The 22,460-nt window shown below is 38.8% G+C and overlaps 3 protein-coding genes across 10 annotated transcripts; all 3 read right to left on the reverse strand.

Annotated features, from left to right (window-relative positions):
* Positions 1-6,295: 6,295 nt before the first annotated feature.
* LOC112287613 (RNA pseudouridine synthase 7) lies at positions 6,296-11,531 on the reverse strand. 8 transcript variants are annotated; one of them, XM_024530778.3, is made up of 13 exons: positions 11,414-11,531; positions 10,555-10,945; positions 10,228-10,271; positions 9,941-10,018; positions 9,532-9,632; positions 9,270-9,357; positions 8,904-8,982; positions 8,631-8,713; positions 8,400-8,465; positions 8,204-8,260; positions 7,661-7,843; positions 6,964-7,493; positions 6,296-6,712 (listed from the first exon to the last, which is right to left on the reverse strand). In XM_024530778.3, exons 2-13 carry the CDS (start codon positions 10,820-10,822, stop codon positions 6,616-6,618), a joined length of 1,674 nt encoding a protein of 557 aa, XP_024386546.1. In that variant the 5' UTR covers positions 10,823-10,945; positions 11,414-11,531; the 3' UTR covers positions 6,296-6,615. The 8 variants fall into 8 exon arrangements, with proteins under 8 accessions (XP_024386546.1, XP_090109627.1, XP_024386548.1 ...); XM_090253501.1 differs by having other exon boundaries at positions 9,264-9,357; XM_024530780.3 differs by having other exon boundaries at positions 10,228-10,305; positions 11,414-11,505.
* Positions 11,532-12,398: 867 nt separating this feature from the next.
* LOC141045867 (uncharacterized) lies at positions 12,399-14,263 on the reverse strand. Its single transcript, XM_073536873.2, has 5 exons — positions 14,135-14,263; positions 13,757-13,960; positions 13,354-13,615; positions 12,766-12,859; positions 12,399-12,671 (listed from the first exon to the last, which is right to left on the reverse strand). Exons 1-5 carry the CDS (start codon positions 14,261-14,263, stop codon positions 12,545-12,547), a joined length of 816 nt encoding a protein of 271 aa, XP_073392974.1. The 3' UTR covers positions 12,399-12,544.
* Positions 14,264-14,709: 446 nt separating this feature from the next.
* Positions 14,710-18,326, reverse strand: LOC112287614 (GDSL esterase/lipase At5g03610). Its single transcript, XM_024530781.3, has 5 exons — positions 18,192-18,326; positions 17,343-17,522; positions 16,410-16,669; positions 15,699-16,287; positions 14,710-15,581 (listed from the first exon to the last, which is right to left on the reverse strand). The coding sequence occupies exons 1-5, from the start codon at positions 18,259-18,261 to the stop codon at positions 15,124-15,126; spliced, it is 1,557 nt and encodes a 518-aa protein (XP_024386549.1). The 5' UTR covers positions 18,262-18,326; the 3' UTR covers positions 14,710-15,123.
* Between the last annotated feature and the right edge of the window lie 4,134 nt (positions 18,327-22,460).

Consider the following 22,460-nt stretch of genomic DNA (forward strand, 5'->3'; position numbering starts at 1 on the left):
GATTTTCAAAGGATAGTTTCATGACTTTATTTTTTATCCATTATTATTTTTTTCACTACGAAAAAGATTAGAGTTTATATGCTGAAGCTCATACAATTGCCGAAAATCTATTTCTTGTGCTCACGTAGCATGTTGATGTGACATTGTGAATTCGGAATGAGAATTTATTTCAGCGATGATTAACCAAAGGTGAATTTCCTTCAACCAATCGTCCATGAAACTTCCTATTAATTCAAGTATGCTCTCAATAGTATGGATTGCCAGTGATCGCAAATTACAATGGGCAAATGCTTCAGTAAAGTGACAGTATCATGATTCTGTAATGCGTGCGCATTAAGAGAATAAGAGTGAGTAGCCGTGGGTCCTCAAGGCGTGAATGGCCTTCTAGCTTGATTCTTGCTATCATGGCGTTGAAGCACTGATTGTTGTACTGTGATCTGCATTTTTAAATTGAATACTTAAGTTTCCTCCTTAGACAACCTTGGAATTTGCTATGAGCTGCGAGTTGCTTTGAATTTGTTAAGAATGTTTTAGAGAGAGATAAGAGTAGTTAGAAGTAATGTGCACACACATGTAAAACACACACAAGAGAGTTTTATTTATATGGCTATCTCACTTATACAAAGAGGAGAAGAAGAAGATAAATAGTTTCTCCCATTTCATTCCAAACACTATAGCCACAGTATTTACTATACACTACAATAAATAGTATTGAGAGTGCCGACTACATTTTATGATCTCAATATTCTTCCTTGCTTGTCATAATATTTATATACATAGAATTATGATCTATACTTTTATGTCTTCTCGTAAGATCAATAATTGATATATCATTAGAACCTTATTTAAGAGAATCTTATTGTATTTGAGGACAAAACCATAGATGAAAAAAAAAGAATACAATATTATTTTAAGAGTTCATTAACTTTCTTCCTCAAGAAAACCAAGTTGCCGCATGCTAATGCCATAAGTAAGTTAGTGATGGCTGTACAAATAGAGAACTTTGGTGAGGAGACCAGCAAGGTAATATGCAGATTTGATTTTCTTAATCTTAAGTAGTTGATCGGTAATTAAATCATAGGTATAATTAAAATACTTTGGATTAATATACTTTTTCCTATTGCCTTTAATGAAACCAACTTGAATTTGTGTAACATAAGTACTATTGTCCTTATACAAGATAGTTAGAGAATCATCATAAGAAAGTCTAAAGATTGTCTAAATGAGTTTATCAATTGATTACAACCAGATACATTCCCAAGATGCTTCATGTAAGACAATGATTTCTACATGGTTGGATGAAGTTGCAATTATAATTTGTTTCACTGATTTCTATTATATTACAGCTCTATGTCTTAAGAATATATAGCCTATTTGAGATTTAATTGTTGCAATATTAGATTTATATCCTGTACCAAAATATTCAACCAATTTTAGATTTGCAGATTGTGTGTAGTATAATTCCAAATCTTTAGTGCCTTTTAAATAATGTAATAAATATTTGATGCCATTTCAATGTCGTAATATTGGATGTACATTGTGTCTTACAAGAACACTAATTACAAATGCAATATGTGGTCTTATAGATGTGGCTAAATATAAAAGTGCTCCAATTGCTGTGAGATATGGATATTGCTCTCCCAATATTTCTTCCTCTTCCTTGCATAGATAATATGAATCATGGCTATCACGACCATGTCCAACCATTGGTGTTGGCAATGGATAAGCATCAATCATATTGAATTTTTGTAAGATTTGTTTAATATATGTTAATTAATAGAAAAAAAATGCTACCATTTGTGAGATACATAATCTGAAAACCAATGCAAAAAGTTATTTTTTCTAGCATTTTCAACTCAAATTCACAGATAACAAGATTAATAGTTGCAATGCATGTAGATCTAATATCCATTAGATTAAAATCATCAACATACATAGTGATGATCACAAATCCAATTTTATCTTGTTGGATAAACAAACAAGGAATTAGTAGATCATTTATAAACTTATTTATAATTAAATAATCTTTAAGATGTTAATACCACATGGATCCAAATTATTTTAGATCATTCAAGGCCTTGTGAATTTTAATACCATGATATTATCTTGAAGTAGGTGTATTTAGAGTTCTTGCTTTTAAACTAAGTGGAACTTATATATAAATATTTGAATCAAAAAAACCATATAAATATGCACTTACCACATCTATAAGATGCATCTTAAAGGTGGCATGAGTTGCCATTTCAATAATATATTGAAATATAATTAAATTCATGACTGGAAAATATATGGATTTATAATGAATGCCAAATTGTTGGATAAATACTTGGGCAAAAAGACGAGCTTTATAGCAGGTTATTTGACCCTTAGCATCTTGCTTGCATATTAATACTATCTTATATCCTACAAGGCAAGAAGTAAGAGTGTCTAAAATTGGACTAAAGACTTTTCTCTCAGGCAAAGAATCATACTCCACCTTGATGGTATTTTTTTATTTTAACCAATAAGAGCAACACATTGCTTTTAGGATGGTTTGAGCTTCAAGATCCTCTTTTTTCTAAGAAAGAGCTTCTACAATCATGAATGCAAATGATTTATCTATTATAATAGATGGTCTATTCCAAATGTCATTGTAGCATAATATAGAACAAATAATTTTGTACTCAACGTAGTTTTATACCTCCTAATTTTAAGATTTTTTATTGCATGAGGTGAAGGTATAATTTGCATGGACATATTGTCATTAATTGATGGTCCCATAGGTTTAGTAGGAACTTCTACAAAATAATAGCAGAATTACCACATATTATAGCTTTCTTTTTTTGTGGTTGCTTATTTGGTCCATGAGTCCTTTTAATTTTTGATGTTTTAAGTAAAGGTATATTAATTAGTAGTAATGTAATTTTAGCAAGTTCATTCTGATCTTCATTAATTCGAACTCTTGTAATTTGAAGCACATCATTGATAGCATCAGGTGTTTTATTTGCAATCTATTTTAGATACAAAATCTTTACAACTTCAGTTTCAGCTAAAGATGTTCTAAGATCATGATTCATTGTAGTTGTTTTTGGTACTCCAAATACAAGTGTTGTATTTCTTTATTGATTAAATATTCCTCCTCAAAGAGATGGAAATATATTATCTTCAAAACAACAATTTTGAAAATGTGTACATAATAATGTACCACTTGATAGATCAAGTATATGAATAATGCTTGATGAATCAAAATTAACATATATGCCTTCTTGTCGATGAGCTCCAAAGGTATGTCATTAAGGTTTTGATATTGGAATCCAAGTATGGCAATTTAACACCCATAGGTGAAATATATTTGAAACACAAACTGAAATGAACTCTTGTGGTGTTATAATTTCAAGAAAAGAAGGACAAAGGCATATTAATGTTGCAGCATGCAAAATTGCATGATCCCACATAGATGTAAGTAAATTTGTCTAAAGAAGTAGTAGCTAGGTAATGAGTTGTCTATGCTTTATAAATGATTCTGCAAGTTTATTTTGAGCATGTTCATATGGAACATAATATGTCAACTCAATTCGTATTTTAGTACAATAGTCTTTAGAAGACTTTGATGGAAATTCTTTTGCATTGTCCATATGCAATGTTTTGATACAATAATCAAGAAATTATGCTTGGAAATAAATAAGCATAGATATAAGATTGGCTAATACCATGTTTTGAGTTAATAATAATAAAATATATAATTCTTTGCCTGATGCATCAATAAGGACCAAAAAATAACAAAATAGTCAAAATATTGGATTAATAGGACCACAAATATCACCATGCAACCTTTCAAGCATTAGTGGTAATTCTTATGGAAATTTTCAAATTAAAGGCCAAGCAATTATCTTGCCTTGTACACATGCATGACATAATTCTTTAGAATCTACATTTGAAAGTTTTAAATTATGTTTAGTTATAGATTGAATTATCTACCAAAATAATGTAGATATTAGGCGTCTCAATTTTCCATGGCAAAAAAGAACGCAACTCTCTAAGATAAATGATGTAAAATTAAATATAAAAGGAGGTTGAATTGCAATTTGGTATAAACGATTTGTCGTAGCAAAGGCTTTATTTACAACTTTATGATTCTGTTCAAGGGCCAAAACCTCCCACCTATATAGAATTGTGATTGAAAATTGATAACCATTAGCTCACACATTTTGGTACCTAATCAGACTCCAAGATGTTGAAAATGCAAATACTGCATGTTTACATTTTATGATAGAGTCTGTAGGTAATTTTACCATTCTTATTCCCTCTTGGAAACAAAACGAATTTGTTTCAACCATAGTCATCAAATTTCTAGTTTATCAGGTTGAAGATTTTTCAATAAAAAAATCATCTACCTTGCAAGATAGTATATGATGTTGTAGAATCAATGAGCGCATCATTTGACTCATTATTAGAGGTTTTGTCATTCATATAAGTTTCTAAATTATCAACACCAATTGAGTCCATAGATACATCCATGGTATGAACTTCATAAGCTGCAACTCAAAGTTTCTTATTTTTTTAGAATATTTTAAAAAAGTATTTTGAAATATGGCATACATTTGCCAAATGTCCAATCATTCCACATTTATGGCAAGAATGCATCTATGATTTTTGTTTTCTACTATAATTAATTGTAAGATATTTATTCTTTCCATGTAGGCAGAAATGGTAACAACCATGACTGAGTTGGTATTTGTGAGTACTTTTTCTATGTTTATATAATTTTTTCTTAGAATTTGAAATATTAAGTATATGAGATTATAAAAGAGTAGTTCCAATAGGACAAGCTTTTCTATTTTGCAAGAGTAGCTTATTTTGTTTTTCTGCAAGAAGTAGATAGGATACGAGATTACGATGTCTTTAAAATTTCATGTTCTTATATTGTTGTGCAAGCATAGTAGATGCAGGAAGAAACATAGAGAGATTTTTTTCAATCATTTCTTCTTCAGAGATGTCTTGTCTACATAACTGTAGTTCTGAGATAATATGATACATTTCATTGTTGAAAGCATTTAAATTTGGAAATTCCAAGACATATAAATGTATCCAATCATGATGTGTATATGGAAGGAAAATGGATTTTGATGATCAAATCCAAATTTAAGATTCTCTCAAAGCTTGGCTAGATCTTACATTTTTAAATATTGATATTACAATGTAGGTACAAGATGACAACAAAAGAAAAGAAGTGCTTTCCAACAGATAGCAAGAGGAATTGAAGTACTCATAGTAAGAGATTCTTCAAATAGAATTGCATCCGAGCGTTGTTTTGCAAATAAATTTGCTTTTGTCATTTTTTCTTATAATAGATAATTGTTTCCATCAGCTGCCAATGGTGGAAATAGAAGAGCTTGAAAATGTTGGGATGTAGTGGTGATAGTTAGAAACATAGTAGAGGTAGTTGAGGATGTTGAAGCACTCATTATAAATAAATCTATGAATAAAAATACAAGATCAAGTAGAAAAGGTTGAATAAAATGCACCTTAAAATGTAAAGCCAAATAAAATGATAAAGTTGAAACTTGAAATTAAAAGTGTTGAAAATTTGATTTTTTTTTTTTTTTTTTTTTTTTTGTCTACAAAAATAAGGATTTGCGATGGACTATGGCATGGCATTGCAACTCGACAGTAGGGTGCGGTAGTTGGTGGCAAGATGTTGCAGACAACGATAGAGTGCGACAATCGGTGGCAAGATGCAACAGGGTGTAGCAATTTGGTAACAATACAATAGCACAATAATAGCAACAACATCAACAACACAACATAACAATAATAACAACATAAGGTTAGGAAAAAAAATTGAGGAGAAAACGAAGGATAAAGTGTACATATATTTTTATGAACCAAGACTAGTGCATAAGAACAATCATGATGATAACATGTTAAGAATGTTTTAGAAAGTGAAACAAGAGTAGCTAGAAGTAATGTGTATACACATATAAAATGCACACATATGCATAGGAAAAAGTTTTATTGATATGGTTATCTCACTTATACAAAGAGAAAGGAGGGAAGATTAATAGTTTCTCCCCACTACATTCCAAACACTATAGCTATGGTATTTACTATAGACTACAGTAAATAGCATGGAGAGCGCAGGCTACATTTAATGCTCTCAACATTATTGAAGGGACTATAGGTATTGGTCAATTTCAAACTGTATTTAATGCTCTCAACACAATTGAAGGCACTATAGGTATTGGTCTATTTCAAACTGTAGCAATACCTGAATCACACTGCACACTTAATACACTTTAAAGCCATTTAAACCTCATAGTTTGAATTCCCTGTTTGCTTCAGATTTATTTCACCTAATCAAGGTTGAACTGCACATCTGGATTTATATTAAGAGACGGCAGAGTTTAGAATTGGAATGTAACTAATTAAATGCAGAATACTTTACACATTAAGCAAATAAAAACTAGAATGGGACAGTTATAACCTTGATGAAAGAGGTTAATCAGATTCTGGATGGAAGGGTTTTATCTACAAAATTCTTCTAGTTGAGAGTCCTGCTCCCACCATGGAACAAATTTCATAATATCTAAGAGTGAATATTCTTGGCGCTTCCTATAATAGAAAACTGAGCCCTTATCACAGAGCCCATTCGGGTAGAGGACATTCATAGGTCCAATTGCTGCCTGAGTAGCGGATGCAGTGCAACCACAGTCCTTCGTCGTCACCAGTATACCTGCAACCCCCACTTACTTTTCAGCCTCTCTGACCCCACAATAATTGTTCAAAAAGCACTCAAACATAGGTAATTTACGAATGAATAGCATCATGACAAGATCTCAAATTACACACTAAGTTCATGTCTAAGCTCATCAAGCAGCCAATATTCGAGCCTATTCAGGTGGTTGAGATGAAAATCGATATGAAGACTTGCAAACTCTTAAAAATGTAGCCCATCCAGAAATACAGGTCAAAGATAGTACGCACCCTGTAGGTGCCATGTTGGGGCAGTGGGTACACAGAGGATCGACCATGAAGTTTGGATTTATACTCTTAGAAACAAATTGGGAACGCTCCTTTTGCAGTTCAGGAACTTCATTAGCTTCTATTGACAGTGATACACCTGGCTCTAATAGATCACCACCATTGGAGCACGCGTTTTCCGCATCCTCGCTTGATCGACGGTCGATAATTTCAGCATTCTTGCTATGCTCCTGAAGTTTCTCTCGTTCTGCCTCACGAGTATTATCACCCTGTTTGGTGTTTGTGACAGCAACACTCGGAGCAGTCACATTGCTTGAATCTAATCTCTCATCGCTGTAATTCACGTCTACAGAAACAGTAGAAAGAACAGCAATGGAGCTGTCTTTAACTTCTGATATGGTTTCTGGAACCTCCGGAATTTTAGCAGCTCTGTCTGCTGTCGTATTTGCCTTGGAACGCTTGGTGACGTTGGAGTGCAGGTAGAGATCATCATTTGCTATTGGAAAGCCCAAATATTGTAAGTGTACCCTAATCTGCAGAAGAAAGCACTATTATTAATTATGAGACTAATTATTTTTTACTCTCAAGAATTGATTGGAGAGTATGCTGCATGTTGACTTAGTTTTCATAAGTGAGAAACTTGGCACCATCATCTTGAACACATGGACTTAAAGTACTGCAAGTAACGAATGAATGTCACCTGGTGTGTGCGACCTGTTAAGGGCATGCACTGTACGATACTGTCAACACCATCGGTACTCAACCTCCGAAATTTTGTACATGATTCCTTGCTTTTAGCATCACTTTCTGGGGTCCTTTTTGAAGCTCCTTTAAGAGTTGATTCAATCTCAACTGCGATCTCTTTTGCAGGACGGGCTCGAACCTGGCGATCCAATTACAGCGTACAAAGTAAAAATGCAGAATTCGGAATGGACTAAAACTTGACAAATCTAAATCTATGATACAATTCGAAAGATACACGACAAACTATATACAAACATATTGGAAATCAACATCCAAGATGTCTCGTTTAATGTGCTGAAAGTTATTCAGGCAGTATTCAAAGATTTCCTGATAAACGCTCATGTCATTTGGCAGTAAAAACTGTAGTATTGGTTCGACCAAAAATCTACACAAGTTGAGAGAGTGAAGGAAGAATCGAGTAAAAATCGCATAGCATTGCTTTAAAGATCAAGATAACAAGACTAATAATGTTTACAAACACTTCAAGGTTGTTTTGTACCTCCACAGAACTTCTGCCTTCACGAGGATCATAGATCACTGCAGCATTCAGCTCCACCTGTGCAACAAACACATCATCAAGGTACTTAGATATGAAACGATTTCTTGCCTCTGTAGGACATTCATGATCTTCCAACCCATAAACAGCAAGGTTGCTCGTCAAAGTAGAAGGACTACAATTACAGAATACAATGTACCTCCTCTGCTGGGAAAACGCCCTTCACCTTAGCCACATATTGCTTCTGAACAACTCCAGCTTCAATCTGCCAATTTCAAACATCCTTGCATGACGTGATGAAGAAATAGGTTTACAAACTTAAGGGAACAAAGAAAACACAACATGAGTCTTGGAGAGAAGCAAATGCAACCATGTGACGGAATAAAATAAGTGACAACTAACATAAAATTACGGAAAGATGTGGTCATACCTCTTGCCGAAAAAAATCTGCTGTACGAGAATTCCGTGCTAAGATGAGAAGTCCTGAAACTAACCGATCCAAGCGGTGCACAGCTGTTATTTAATTTCCAATAGTAAAGGAGCTTCATTTCGGCTTTGCTAAAGATATTAAACTACAAACAGAAATATCACAGGTTCTGGAGAAACACAGGATAATATATCACGCGATGGTGACACAACCTATTAATTGGTTACACAGGTTATGGTACAGGTGACCTAATGCTGTGAAATTCTACGAGGATACGAAAGAGGGGACCGGTCTTATGTTCAGCCTCCAAAATGCTGATCACCGAATTCTTGCGATACTGACCACAAGGATGCACCTGCACAGAAGGAAACACCAGATGGTACATATCGAGTTTGAGATCTCTGTTGCTCAATAGAAGGTGCTTCAAAAATTCGGAATGAGAATTTATTTCAGCGATGATTAACCAAAGGTGAATTTCCTTCAACCAATCGTCCATGAAACTTCCTTGGCTAATTGTAATGGTTCCTTTTCATGTAGAGTCCATCCCTGCAGATTTTACCAGATCATATCAATCCTGTGCGATGCATTCCAAGCATGACTACGTGGACGAGTTGAACTGAAGAGACGATCAATAACTCGTACAGGAACTGTAGCCGGTTTGGAGACAACAATGATGTCTGGTCCTTCTTCAAGCACAATTACGCGTCCGGCTAATACAGGTGGTTCATGCCTGCCAAATTGAAAAATATCACTCATAGATACCTGGAAAACCAAAAGAAGCAATTGACGGTAATAGAAAGTACTGAGTGCCCTTCACACACGGAATGCAGAGCTCCGGGAATTCATGAATCTGAGTGCCCATTACTGACATCGTCGACAAAAAACGAAGGAAAAATTTATCAACCTGTGGACAAAGTGGCTCATTGTTTGCGAATCACGAACCACATACGAAGGAGCCACCACCTTTCCTTCCACTCGAATGCGGCCTCGTTTGACTGCTTCCTCCTACACAGTGCCAATAGCTGGATATATAAAATTAAAAAAATCAACAGATCAGATTACCTTTGAATAACTTAGCAACTACCGAAAGATTAAAAAACCTATATATTACGTCCAACGAAATCCACAATTATAAATGTGAAGAAGATCGAGACAGTCAAGTCCCTTTAAATACAACTCAAAGAAAGTTTTACTTGAATTTAAACGTAAAAAAACCCAACCAGTGATGTAAGTGTCCTAAATCAATCCTGGATTAACAATCAAAGCAAAAATAGCAAACGTTCACAGGAGAAATGGGTACGAAGATGCAGTACATAGTATTCACGGGGACGCTGACGGAACTCTTGTGCAAATAGATCCACTACAGTTTTTCCCTCCCATCGCTTCTTGACCTGCGACCAACCAGGAGCGTCTCAGAAATGTTTTAGAATACTAAGCTAGCTCATTTGCCTTGACGTTATCATTGTTATACCAAATTAAAATGAGGAACAATCAAAAAGCTCCCGCAAAATGAGAATCCAAAAGTTTACCTCTCAATAACAATCAACCCACACGTTTGTAACTCATTATTGAGGAGAGATACTGTAGGTTAGAAACTTACGTGAGCAAGGAATTCAAAGAAGTAGGGGCGCACCATCCGAGTTCCTGTGACCACATGAATGCGCTCGTGTCTCTATCACTTTTTCACATAGTCTTGTCAATCACGAGATCATAGAAAGAGTGTGTTCTAATCCTTCCGCAATTTTAGAAGGTTCGAAACATGAAGGATATGATTGCATAATTTTAAAAAGATTAATGATAAAGACCTGAACGTACTCCACTTAACCAACGCAAGAAGCCTTGCCGCTATGACAGAACACTTTCAGAGGAGGAGTACAGACAAATCGGAACCAAGGCAGAGAGAGAGAGAGAGAGAGAGAGAGAGTACCATTCATGATGATATAGTCGTCTGGACACGGGGTAGTCGAAGGAGTCTCCCAAGTAATATTCAGGTCTGCAGCTATCTGGGCCTCCACCTCGGCCTCAACTCCTCCATGACTAATAGCTAACTTACCAGTGGCTGCCATGATAAAACGGCCCCGACACAGTGTAACAGCACTGAAACCGTGAGTGGTGTTTGTGTCAACAATGCGGGAGGCTGCTACATGGATTGGTTCAAATTGATATTGGGCAACAGCAGTATGCAGAAAGACCATCGTTTTATCTACAATGTAATGTAAATTTATCCAGATTGATCAACTTGCTCTTCGAGAATCAATGCGATAATTTCACGCCGCACTCTGAGATCCACCCTAAACCCTGTCGCATTCCTCCGCATCCTGCAATTGACAAAATTAATTAGTACAAGATCAACCCCTGATTCGCTTGCATGTAGTCACAGTTTGGAGCATATCCGAGCACTACGGCCACACCCGAGGCTCTTAAGCTGCCACACTATCCCTACCTATATATAACAGTTTCTTTCAAAGGAAAATCGCTACTTGGATCAATAGCGAGTCCTCGAAAAACAAACTGCTTTTACAACTGATGAAAAGCGTCCATTTTCTGCTTCCAATTCGAAACTAGAAAAAATGCAGCTGTCGAAAATCACAGACATGAACGTAAACACTCCAAATTAATCAAGAGTTTCTCAAACCCCCGCAATTCCATTCAATTACACTGAATTAGGTAGCTGAATAAGCTCCGCTGAGCCAAAGAAACAAAGGAGGCTTCACAAAACTATGGAGCCAAACAATCACTCGTTGCAAAACTGAACAACTACCAAACGGCTCATTGGATCATAAAACCTGACATATCGCAAAATCCTCTGCCCATACAATCAATCCCACGCTCCGATGATTCCCTCCACTCGAAATGTAATTGGCCTCTAGCACGCTTTCCGAAACCCTAAAGCCCAAAACCAAGTGATTTAGTGCTGGTCCAGTTCAGTGGACCGTGGTCATAAGGGGTAGAACCTAACACCGCTCGACCATCGTCCTCATTCATCTATTTGATTCGACACACATTCATTCTCAGGCATCCAGTTTCTTTTTACTACAGTATGCTTTGTTTAATATTAAGCACCAGGGGGAAGACTGTATCTTGCATAATAGTTGCATGGAGCGTAATGACAACAATATCAGAAATTTAAAATACCACAAATAAATAAATAAATAGAATCCTCAAAAACTCACTTTTTTTAAAAAGTTAACAATGTCACAACAAAAGACAAAAACTCAATACTCAGTCAAACGGCTTTTAGAATTTAAATCTAAAAAGGTATCCAACATTTTAAGACATCGAAGGAGAAGAAGAGCCCATTTAACAGATTGTGACGAATGCTACAATGAAGAAAAAAATCATTCATTTATACTCTTTTGGGAGGACACAAATCGTCAAGGAAAATAAATAAAAAAGAAATGGAGCCATTAGATCTACCTCACTATTTGCTTAAATCTACCTCATCCGTCATTTACACGAGCATTTACACGAGCAGAAGTAGTCCAAATCTTAATTCATAATCGCGTACTTTCTTTTTGCTTTTCTCGTGTCTCTACACTTCACTTTCCTCGGAAACTTGTCGGCTCATTCAATCAGCTCAATCTTGCTCTTGCTTTCTTCTCGCTCTCTCTCTTTCGAAATGCTTGCTCCACCTCCCGAACTTAGCTACACTTCCTTGGAAGCCGCTCAGGAAGCTCTGCATAACCATGAGCTTGTGCATGCGCAAGGTTACGCGGTATCCATTCAGCGCACACGGAAGGTAGGAATTAAAGCGACTGGTTTAATTAAACATCAGTCCTTTCATTGTGTGATGGGCGGCAAGCATGTACTGCAGGAGCAAAAGAAGCGACAGACAAGCACAAGCAAGACTGATTGCCACTTTCAAGTGACGATATTCCGGAAAGAGGTAAGTGGCGCTGAAACTTGGCATGTTGAGGTCAACGAGAGTGAGCACAATCACCCTTCTTTCGATTCTTCAGCCCATGTTCAATGGCTTCATCAGAGCGAGAGTCTGTGTTGGCCTTGAGCCAAACTGGAGTCCAACCTCGCAGGATCCTGACATCCCTGCGTCAACAAAACCCCAATTGCTTGGCTACGTCGCAAGACGTCTACAATATTCGGAATGCAGAAAGGGCTCAGCTGCTGAATGGGAGGTCACCTTTGGCAACTCTGCTGGACTCTCGCGCTAAGTGACACTGTGCATGACGTTGAACGAGATGCTGAACAAAACCTCACGCACCTCTTTATTTTGCCTAGCACATCAAAGCAGATATGTGAATACAGCTCCTGCAAGATCTGGCTGCTTGATGCAACATATAAAACAAATCAATTTGACATGTCTCTGCTTGACTGCGTGGGAGTCACTTCGACATATCAAACATTTACTTTGTTCCACTGCTTTCTCCGAAGGGAAACAACAAGCGACTATACGTGGGCCATATCCAAGCTTTTGGACGCGTTTAGCGGTTTTGGACTCGGCAACAACCACGTTTTCGTGACGGATCGCGAGTTGACTCTCATGACAGCCATATCGACAACATTCCCCTCAACTTGCAGCAACGTTCTATATCTTTAGCACATCAACCAGAACATCCTCGCCAAGCAACGCACAACCTTTCGATCTGTGGAAGTCTGGAGGGACTTTGTGCGGGATTGGAATTTGTTGATGCACTCCACGACGGAATCAACATACTATGAGCAGATTGATTCGATGAACAACAACCTCCCCAGCAGCACAATGAACTACCTGGCTTCCACTTGGCTTCTTCACAAAGAGAAATTTGTTTCGGCTTGGTTGGATGGAGTGAGACATTACGGCCATATATCATCATCTCGGGTAGAGGGAGCTCATGCAGTTCTGAAAAGATGGATCGAGGTTTCGACAGGAAATCTCCTTGTTGTCCACACAACCATTGAGCAGGCCTGCAGCGATCAACTGGCTGCAATTCGTCAACAAGTTGCCTATGACCGAAGTAGAGCTGATCTGGGTTATGGCAGTGTCTTTGCGCCTACAATGGGAAAAATCTCCGTGCATGTGCTCAAGTCAGCACACAAGGAATACGAACTCTCACGGAATGGAACTTTGGATGTCTGCCGTGGAATGCTCACTTCCAACTTCGGATATCCTTGCGTGCACAGATTTCAAGTACTGGCAGCCGGAAATGCTGTGCTTTCCATATCCGACTTTGATTCGCATTGGTGGCTTCAGCAACCATCACGGGGCGTTGTTGCTGTGTCCAAATCTCCAACCTTTTCAGAACTACTTTGTAATATTCAGGCAACGTACAATGTGCAGCACCCCACCGGAAAAGAATCATGTTTGAACTAGCCTTCGCCATGCAGTCACCATCCACCTCCGCAGTACATAATCCAATCCGAATCCAAGGAAGAGGTCGCCCCTCTGGCTCAACTGCATCAACTAGCCGAAATCCATCGGAGTTTGAGCATGTACAGCGGCAGCTTGAGCCACCCACGCGAGCGCGACGGAGATGTACAAGATGCTATCAGTACGGCCATAACTCCCGAACTTGCCGCAGCAATGATGGATTCTCTTCTGCGCCTATGGAAGCGGCTCTGCCAGCACCACTACCAGCACCTCTATCAGTTTCACCACTTCTACCAGCACTTCCACCACTTCCACCGAGGCTCCCATCCATTCATTCTTTTAATCCTTCTTTTCCGTATCCAACTAATCCTTTGCCGTATACTTTTGATAAACAATGAATAAACCTTTGAAGTACCAGTGGACCGCTTTTTCCTGTGTAAATGCATTGCATATGTTTTGCTCATGTAAATGCTCGTGTAAATGGCGGGTGAGGTGGATTTAAGCAAAAAGTGAGGTAGATCTAATGGTTCCCAGAAATTAATCTTCCCAATCAGCGAAAGTGGGTGTATCAAGATTGAAGTTTTAGGGTTTTCGGGTTTTAAGAGTTGCCGTTCGTAAATGCGATGAAGACAAACGTGGTGGGATACTTTGTCACGGGAGTTTTCCAGCGGGCAACTGTGCGCCGTTTGGATCACGTCCTAAGTTGAAGTGGTAGAGTGAGGCATTTCATCAAGAGAAAGAGAGAGCGCGGGAACAGCAATTGGGGCACAGAAAACGGGACGTACAATGAGCATCGGAGCTCAGTTTCATTTACAAAAAGGGTACAGAATGACAAATTACAACTGCCGGAGGCATTCCCCTTATTCTTCTGTGTCTAGCGTGAACAAATCTACCCTCGGCAAAGCTCCGTCATCAATCCACAAATACTGTCGCAAGGGGCGTCGGAGAAGTAACCGCGGTAACTATTACACTCGCCTATACACATTCTGGAAAGCTGACACTTATTCTGCTTTTCACCTGCCCTCTTGACTAGTAGCAGTGGTCACGAACAACCTTGACACAAATCAGAGAGCGTCGCACCGCAATCCCTGTCCCAGTTACACTTTACCCCAACCCAGACACTTCGTAACAACTATGCTCCTCTTTCGATCCAGATTCGAAGGTGGTTAACATACGTGGGTGTTTTTTTGTTTAGACGTTGTAGGGCATGAGGACATGGTCGATGCCGTGAATCACCATATGGTTAGGGAGTACGCACAAGTTGGGGTCAATAACTTTGGCCTGCGAGTTTACTCCGACGAAAATTCCTTGATCGTTGTAGGTGAGTGGGATTTGTTCTCCTGTTACTGAAGTGACGTATGAAGGCCGCATTGTGGAAATCAAGTTTAAGTCGAAGTAACCTTCGGCGACGTGGTAGGCACCGACCTCGTTGACCTTGTTTTCTGCGAATACCCTGTCGATGAACGCCTTGTCGGTGGCTTTGAATGCCCCGTTGCTTGGAAGGAAGACGGTGACGATCTGACTTGGATATAGCGCCAAAAGGACTTCCAGGTTGAACGACTGGAGCAGACCGAGGGATTCGGAATAATTCCGCTTGTCCAACAAGCAATCGAACGCTGCTTGAATTTGTCCGGAGGCACGAGTCAAATCTGCAAAAATCCATGACGTTAAGGGCTTAAATCACCGTGAACTTGGGAACACACAGATGTCCAAGGAAAGGGGTTTGTATATCTTAGCCGTATGCTGGAATGAGGGTAACGGCTTACCAGGTTGGGGCATTGGAGCGGCGATGGGCTCTTGGGAAGCATCGTTGATCTGCAGCCACTGCCTCAAAGTGGGGGCATCAGCCAACAAGACGTAGTTAGGTTGGCTGGCGAAGAGCTCGATAAGGTAGTGCCATGCCCACATGGTAGGGTGCAAATCATCCCAGAAAATGGCCCGCCCTCTCTTCTTGCACACAGTGTACAGCCAGTTTCCAGACGCATCGACATCACCGCAGTACGTCGAGTTCGTCGTTCCCGTGCAGCATGGTTTCAATCCATCGGTAAAGCCGTGCTCGTCTGCAGTTGCAATCAATTGGTTGAATGCAGAAAATTGGTCCAAGACGACGAACCGTGCGCCAGGATTCAGAGCGTTGATACTTCGAACCGCACCGAGAAGGAAGGCGTTGTGGATCTGCACGAAAGGAGCTGTCTCGCCCGTGCATGCAGTGTACCCGTTCTTCTTGGTGAAGATTGGAAGGCAATCGGACTCGAACATGTTGGCCACCATGACATTGCGAAGGCCGAGGTCGTAAAGACGTTGCAAGTTAGCTTGAATTCCCGCAACTACTCTCTCAATGAACACAAACAATTCCTGTTATGTAGCACAATTCCGAGCATTAGTAACAATTAAGATTTAGAATACCTCCTGCTCTTGAGAAGAGCAAGAATCAAAGACGAAGATAGAAAGTTAGACACACTGAGTTGTAAACTCACCACGGAAGTCGTCCCCTTGAAATTCAAGTAGTCATTTCCAACCACGGACACAAACGTCAGAGAGTTCGCAAGAGCATCCTTGGAGTATGGATCAGTGCGAAGGAACAGCTCAAAATTGTCAACCTGTGAGCCCAAAGTAACATCTCCATTTCCATAAGTGACGCAGGAACCTCCGACTGCAAAATTCACTCCCGAGGAAGTGTCTGCCCCTGCAGAATACAGATAAGGGGGAGGGTAGACAGGGAGTCCGACCAGGTCCGCTGCACATCCAGGAAAACAGGATTACAAATTGGCCGGATAATTTGAATCCAACACACAAGTAAACAAGATACACCTTACAACCTCTCCTTGAACAGAGGATTCACTGTTTCTGAGTTCCAGGACATGAAGTAACCCGTCCTCGACAGCACAGAGACCTATCAGCCACTGTTACAAAAGGATGTCATGTTTGGTGTCGGAACACGTCTTTCGAACCCCGAGCTTCGGTGTCTGCTGTTGCTATGAAACCATTTCAATGAAATCTTGTTGGAATAAGTTAACTCGATCTTCATCGGGTAATGCCTAAAAGGCTGTAATGGAAAGTCAATTCAAGACCAGTGCATATCATGTGTGTGAGAATTTTCAAGTCCCATGGTCGCAACACTTAATTTAAGCTGAACACACTATCAAATGTTCGCAAAAGTGTGGAGAACTATAGTGAATAAACTGGGTAAATCTCGGCTTTTCTACCTGAGAACTCGAATTTCCAAGCATCTAAGCCTCGTCATCGAGATAAGTGTAGAACTCTAGTCCATGCTTATAATAGTTACGCTTTATGGTCAAGACATGCGTATGTTTTCGACCATTTGCATCAGCTTGTAGCTCACAAACAATGTTCAATTTTTCAGTAGATTTTAGAGAGGAGAATTGCAAGGTGGTTTTGAGAAGGCTTACCAATCCAATCCGTAGAGGTCTTGCCGTCAGAAAAGCGACCTGCAGGGTTTGGCTGTGGCCATGTAATGCCGTAGGGGTATACCCAGCCTTTACCGACGTTGGGTCCACTCTTGGGCTTGTTTCCTACGTCGGCATATGAATCTCCAAATGCAAATAGCAGAGTTGTCCGCTGCGCATCCACTGCAATGGAATCCAACCAGAAAAAAAAAACAAACAAATAAGCTTGAGTCCAGAGGCTTTTATATCGTACATAAATTATGAAATACAACAATCCAAATGTTGACACGATTCTCATTCAAGTACTGCTATGTTCACTCTGTTACTAGCTTCACAGGATCTTAACTGAACTGATTCAAGTTTTGATCACAGATTGCATGATTTGCAATACAGGTTCAGTCGTAGACTCTAATTTTTCAAGAATAAACATCCTATTCAGCTTTTGTGTAAGCGGACCAACAAGACTGCTTGACGACAGTTCTGAGACAAATTCCCGCTCAACGTGACTTGAATTCGGGCTTGAATTTGGACTGCTTCACCCCTGACCTTAATCATAAAGTTCATTACCTAAGAATCAAATTCAGATGTAATGAAATCATGAGAGAGGCATGGAATTCCAATTTGATAACAATGTACAAGACAGCTGATCGCACAAGCCACACATCATGGAGCCAAACTCAAAGCTGACCATGATGAATGATCAACCGTGGAAGAAGGTACGGTTGATAATTCACAAATTCCTTCATAAATCTGACATCACGACATGGAACGATGGAACTGGTTCAAATGGTGTGTTACAAGAAACATCAATGTTGTGTTATCAGTGACCAGGTTTAACGGAGTCATGCACACCTGAATTGAATATGGCAGCAGAACTCATGAAACCCAGCAACACCACCGTCAAAATCTTCATGTTCGCCATCGTGATGCACTCGAGCTCGTCAGTTCGACCTCAACGCGAAGCCTCCCACCAGAACTACTTGCGGATGATCGACCTTTGAAATTGAGGCGGCCAGGAGTGAACTTATTCTCGCAGTTGCGGCATCTTCGAATCAATCCTGGTGTTGGAGAGACACGATGTTGCGTTTTTGCGGGCTGCCAAGTGGCCAAAGCAGATAGAAACTCGCGCCTGAACCCCACTCCAGGGTAACCTACAGGTGCTACCGAGTTGCAGTAGAGGTGTGGCTAAACTTGCCACTGCTTCAACGATGCTTCAGCATCCTCGTGTTGCCTATCCACCTGTGATGGCAACCACTTTTTACCTTTGTGGGCTGTTGTGCAAGTTATCGATATGGACCCGGTCCAAGACAAAGTTCTCCACGGGGAAAAGTCTGTGCGATCTAGAGCCCATCTTCCAACCCCGCAGTGTGGTAGGTCAAGTGCCAGCACAGCGATGGAACCACCCTGGCTGCTTCAATTTCTAACTGGATTGTGGTGAGCAATGTTTCGTATGCTTGCCACGGAACTCGCCCATGCAATTCCGTAAAATCCGATCCTCCGCGTCTGCCTACTATACCACAGTGATGAGGCAGAACAGTGCCCCCACGGAAAGGGTCGGTGGGGATTTATCCGCTGCAGCAGTCTCCCGATCGAAGATGAGAAATTAGAATGATAACAAAATTTTCGCTGTGCCAAGTGTCTGTCCATGAGATCTTTTGAAGCAGCAAACAAACATAAGATACTTTTTGGATGTTCTCTTGAGTAGATCAGTGAGAACATTGCCTGGAGGTTGACAAGGAGGAGGACAAACTTGAAGAGCCATGTGATTTAATCTGCCTTTCATGGGCTTCAGGCAGTTTGTGCGAGAACAGTTGAGAGATCAAGAAAACAGGGAACAACGCCTGGAAACAAATTTATGGAATTACTAGTGCCGATATTTGGCATCGCGAAGAGCATGTTTCAAGATGCTTGTCTAGCATTTAAGTAGTTTACTACGATCTAGTGTGTAATCGAAGCAGCTTGGGTAGTTCCATATAAGCCAAGCTGTAACCTGATCTACAGCACAGCGGAGTTAAAAGATCCGCAGTACCTGTGCGCACTTGGTACAATTTTCGACTACCAGACATTGTGACGTGTCATTACTGTTGGTATGAAGAGGCTTACAAGTTACTACCCGCATCGCAACCACATTGTAACAACCGATTACTATTGCACCAGCCAGCTGAACTTTCGATGAGGATTTTTGCATGATTTACCCCACTGTTGACCCGGAATTTCGTGACCTTTTTCTTCGCCACAACATCGACTTTATCCTCTCTGAATTGCACTTTCGCTTTGCACTGATAGATGACATTGTGGATAAAAACATGCTGTTTAAAGTTGAGGAGGGTTTGAAACGTGATTTTAGTCTGTTCTGGGGAATTTGCAACACGCAATACTTTGCACAGTTGGACCTGTTCTAGCATCCTGGACCCACAACCTCTACCATCAACTCATGCTCGTGCTCTCGCTTACACACACACACTCAAACAAACACGCACACTCACCCATAACTACCTTAATTGGTGTTTTATTTTTTAGTAGCTCTGGCTACTGCACAAGAATGATGTTGGTACCTTTACTGGATACTACTCATGTCTCGTCGGAGGGTTTGGAAACCGGCCCGAACTTCATCGACAAGTTTGTGAAGTGCCAGGAAACTGGTGGGCCGTTGTGAGAGTGCAACTTGGCAGAGGAAGCGAGGGCGGCACCAAGCCACCTCGCACTCCTACAACGCCGCCATCCATGGATGCTGCTCCTGTGGCAACTCCCTGGGCTGCCACATCGAAACTCCTCCTGATCAGCAGGGCATTCTATTCCAGACTTGTAAGCCATAGCTTCACAGATTTCTGCCTAACTACCAGCTCAGTGGAGCAGTGAGGTGGCGAGAGCTTGGATATGGGGATCCAGTACTCGCTTGAGGAGTTGGTGGGTTTCATGCTCCATGGTGATGGAAAAGCAAAATTTCCCTGTGACTCTTAAGTGAAAACAACTCTGTGCACAGACACACACACATTTCAATATATATAAATATATATATATATATATATATATATATATTTTTTTTTTCCACACATCTCTGTTCGTTTCTGTGTCTATCTGTGAACTTGTGCAAAAGGGTCTTCGTTGTTTGCAGTTCATTGATTTTGTTACCCACAATGTACGAAAACAGCCTTAAGTTTGAAAATAGAAGGAACAAAAACATTCGTACTGTACTCACACTCATCATGAGAGTTTAAAGTTGAGTTATTGTATCGTTGTTTTGCGTGTTTTCGTCTTATTTCTAGTCACGATTGCATAATAAAATATATTAAGAGATGATTGTGAATTATCAGAATATGAATGGTTTCAGTGAACTGTTGGTCAATGGTCATTGTGAAGTGTCTAAGTTGTTGATTTGTTTGTTTTTTTTTTTTTTTAGAAAATATATAAATATAAATATAAATATATAGATATTATGATCAACAAAATTTTCAAGGCTGTGATTTTGATTGTCAAGAAATTTAATGAAAAGAGCATAAGATCTTCAGTTTATTTAAATTACGTCATTAATTAATATTGTATGAGATATTGTATGATATTTTAATTACATATATTGTATGATATTTTGTGAATTTAATGACGTAATTTTTATATGCACTTGAATAGAAATTTGTAAATTTTTATTTTTTTAATTACATACTGTTATTTTTTAAAAGATTATTCCTTATAAAAGTTTAACATAAAAAATTAAACCAATTTTTTAAAATCTGTATGTATGGATTCATATATATATATATATATATATACACAACAACAACAACAACAACAACCAAAACAATGATAATGGTATTTTCAAAGCTAATAATAAATTTAGAGAATGTAAAAAAAAATAACTTGAAATGAATTGAATTTTTTTATTCCAACCAACTTGCTATTGAATTCATTTAATAGTATATTATACTGATTTTCAAATTTTCTTACTAATTTTTTTGTTTAATTTATTAATATTTGTATAACAGTTGTTACTAGTAAAGTAATATTAAACCTCACAAATATTTAATAAATCTACTTCCATGACTCTACTCTCATTTCATTTAACGAAATATCACTTTCTTACAATTTATCCTTTTCAAACACCTCACTTGTAAAACAAAGACTTATTTATCAATTTTTGATACTTACAGTAAAAGTAGAGGAAATTTTAGAAGCACAGATCATCATACATCACATCAAACCGAAGCCATTAAAAAGGTAAAAACAAAAAAAAAAAACAAATGAAATGAATTCCATTACAACAAAACCCAGTAAAATTCACAAACATCAAACAAAAGAACACTGCAGTGTAAACATAGAATTCATCAAAAGTTGCCTGCCACAACAAGAAAAGTCTCTTGAAACGTCAAAACCCTCAATACATAGGCACTCCTTGTTGCCCACCTTTTTAAAATACTTTTATAAATACTTTAATCTTCACATTCTTATCCACGCAAATTAAAATCACATACATTCTTTTCAAAAAAATGAAAATGAAAATAAAAAATGTTTGCACAAATGAATTGGGTACTTTGGCAAAAGGAACTCCCCAATACACACATGGAAGAGAGCAAAACTTGGGGTGCATTCTCCTTAAAAAGGAATTCTTCACCAATTGACTTGGTTGGTTATCATGCATTGCAATTGCACGGGAATAGGGTCCCCTTCCCAACCAAACCTCCTCTTCACCACCAAAGTTTAGAGCCCATGTTTCTCTGCTTCTGCCTCTCTCCCATCGCGATGCCACGTGTCATGTATTTGTGATGACACTTGGCATAACTATGACCTTGTAAACTGGGTTCCACTTGGCTCTCTGGCATTGGTACATGGCCTGTGGAACCATTCTCTTAGGAATTTATGGAATTTCAATTCGCCTTTGTTGGGACACAACATTAAACTCTCTTCACCACTATTGTTTTATTTTCAATTTGCTGTTTCTAAAATATACTTTGATCATATCAAACACTTGAAATCAGTTACTGTCAAATTTTGATCTTGATTTTATTTTATTTTTGAGATTATAAAATTTTAGAGACATCTTAAATTTACATAAGTTTTATTTTTTGTGAATTGCTTGCTATAAATTTAGATTAAGAGATGATAAAACTTGTGGTTCTCTAAAGGTTT

This window comes from Physcomitrium patens, chromosome 10 (assembly GCF_059467195.1).
Source record: "Physcomitrium patens ecotype Gransden chromosome 10, ASM5946719v1, whole genome shotgun sequence".
In the NCBI taxonomy this organism is placed as follows: domain Eukaryota; kingdom Viridiplantae; phylum Streptophyta; class Bryopsida; order Funariales; family Funariaceae; genus Physcomitrium; species Physcomitrium patens.

Excerpts from the sequence above, each read along its gene's own strand:
- LOC112287613 (XM_090253501.1), bottom strand. The coding sequence starts at position 10,822 with ATGGTCTTTCTGCATACTGCTGTTGCCCAATATCAATTTGAACCAATC. Across the intron at positions 8,261-8,399 it reads GCGTTTTCCCAGCAGAGGAG|GTGGAGCTGAATGCTGCAGT; the intron begins GTACATTGTATT and ends TTTGTTGCACAG. Across the intron at positions 7,494-7,660 it reads TAACAGGTCGCACACACCAG|ATTAGGGTACACTTACAATA; the intron begins GTGACATTCATT and ends TTTCTTCTGCAG.
- LOC112287614 (XM_024530781.3), bottom strand. The coding sequence starts at position 18,261 with ATGGCGAACATGAAGATTTTGACGGTGGTGTTGCTGGGTTTCATGAGT. Across the intron at positions 17,523-18,191 it reads TGCTGCCATATTCAATTCAG|TGGATGCGCAGCGGACAACT; the intron begins GTGTGCATGACT and ends ATTCCATTGCAG. Across the intron at positions 16,670-17,342 it reads GACCTCTACGGATTGGATTG|CGGACCTGGTCGGACTCCCT; the intron begins GTAAGCCTTCTC and ends CTGGATGTGCAG.
- LOC141045867 (XM_073536873.2), bottom strand. The coding sequence starts at position 14,263 with ATGGATGGGAGCCTCGGTGGAAGTGGTGGAAGTGCTGGTAGAAGTGGT. Across the intron at positions 13,616-13,756 it reads CACAGCATTTCCGGCTGCCA|GCGCAAAGACACTGCCATAA; the intron begins GTACTTGAAATC and ends TTCCCATTGTAG. Across the intron at positions 12,860-13,353 it reads AGAAGCCAAGTGGAAGCCAG|GCAAAATAAAGAGGTGCGTG; the intron begins GTAGTTCATTGT and ends TTGATGTGCTAG.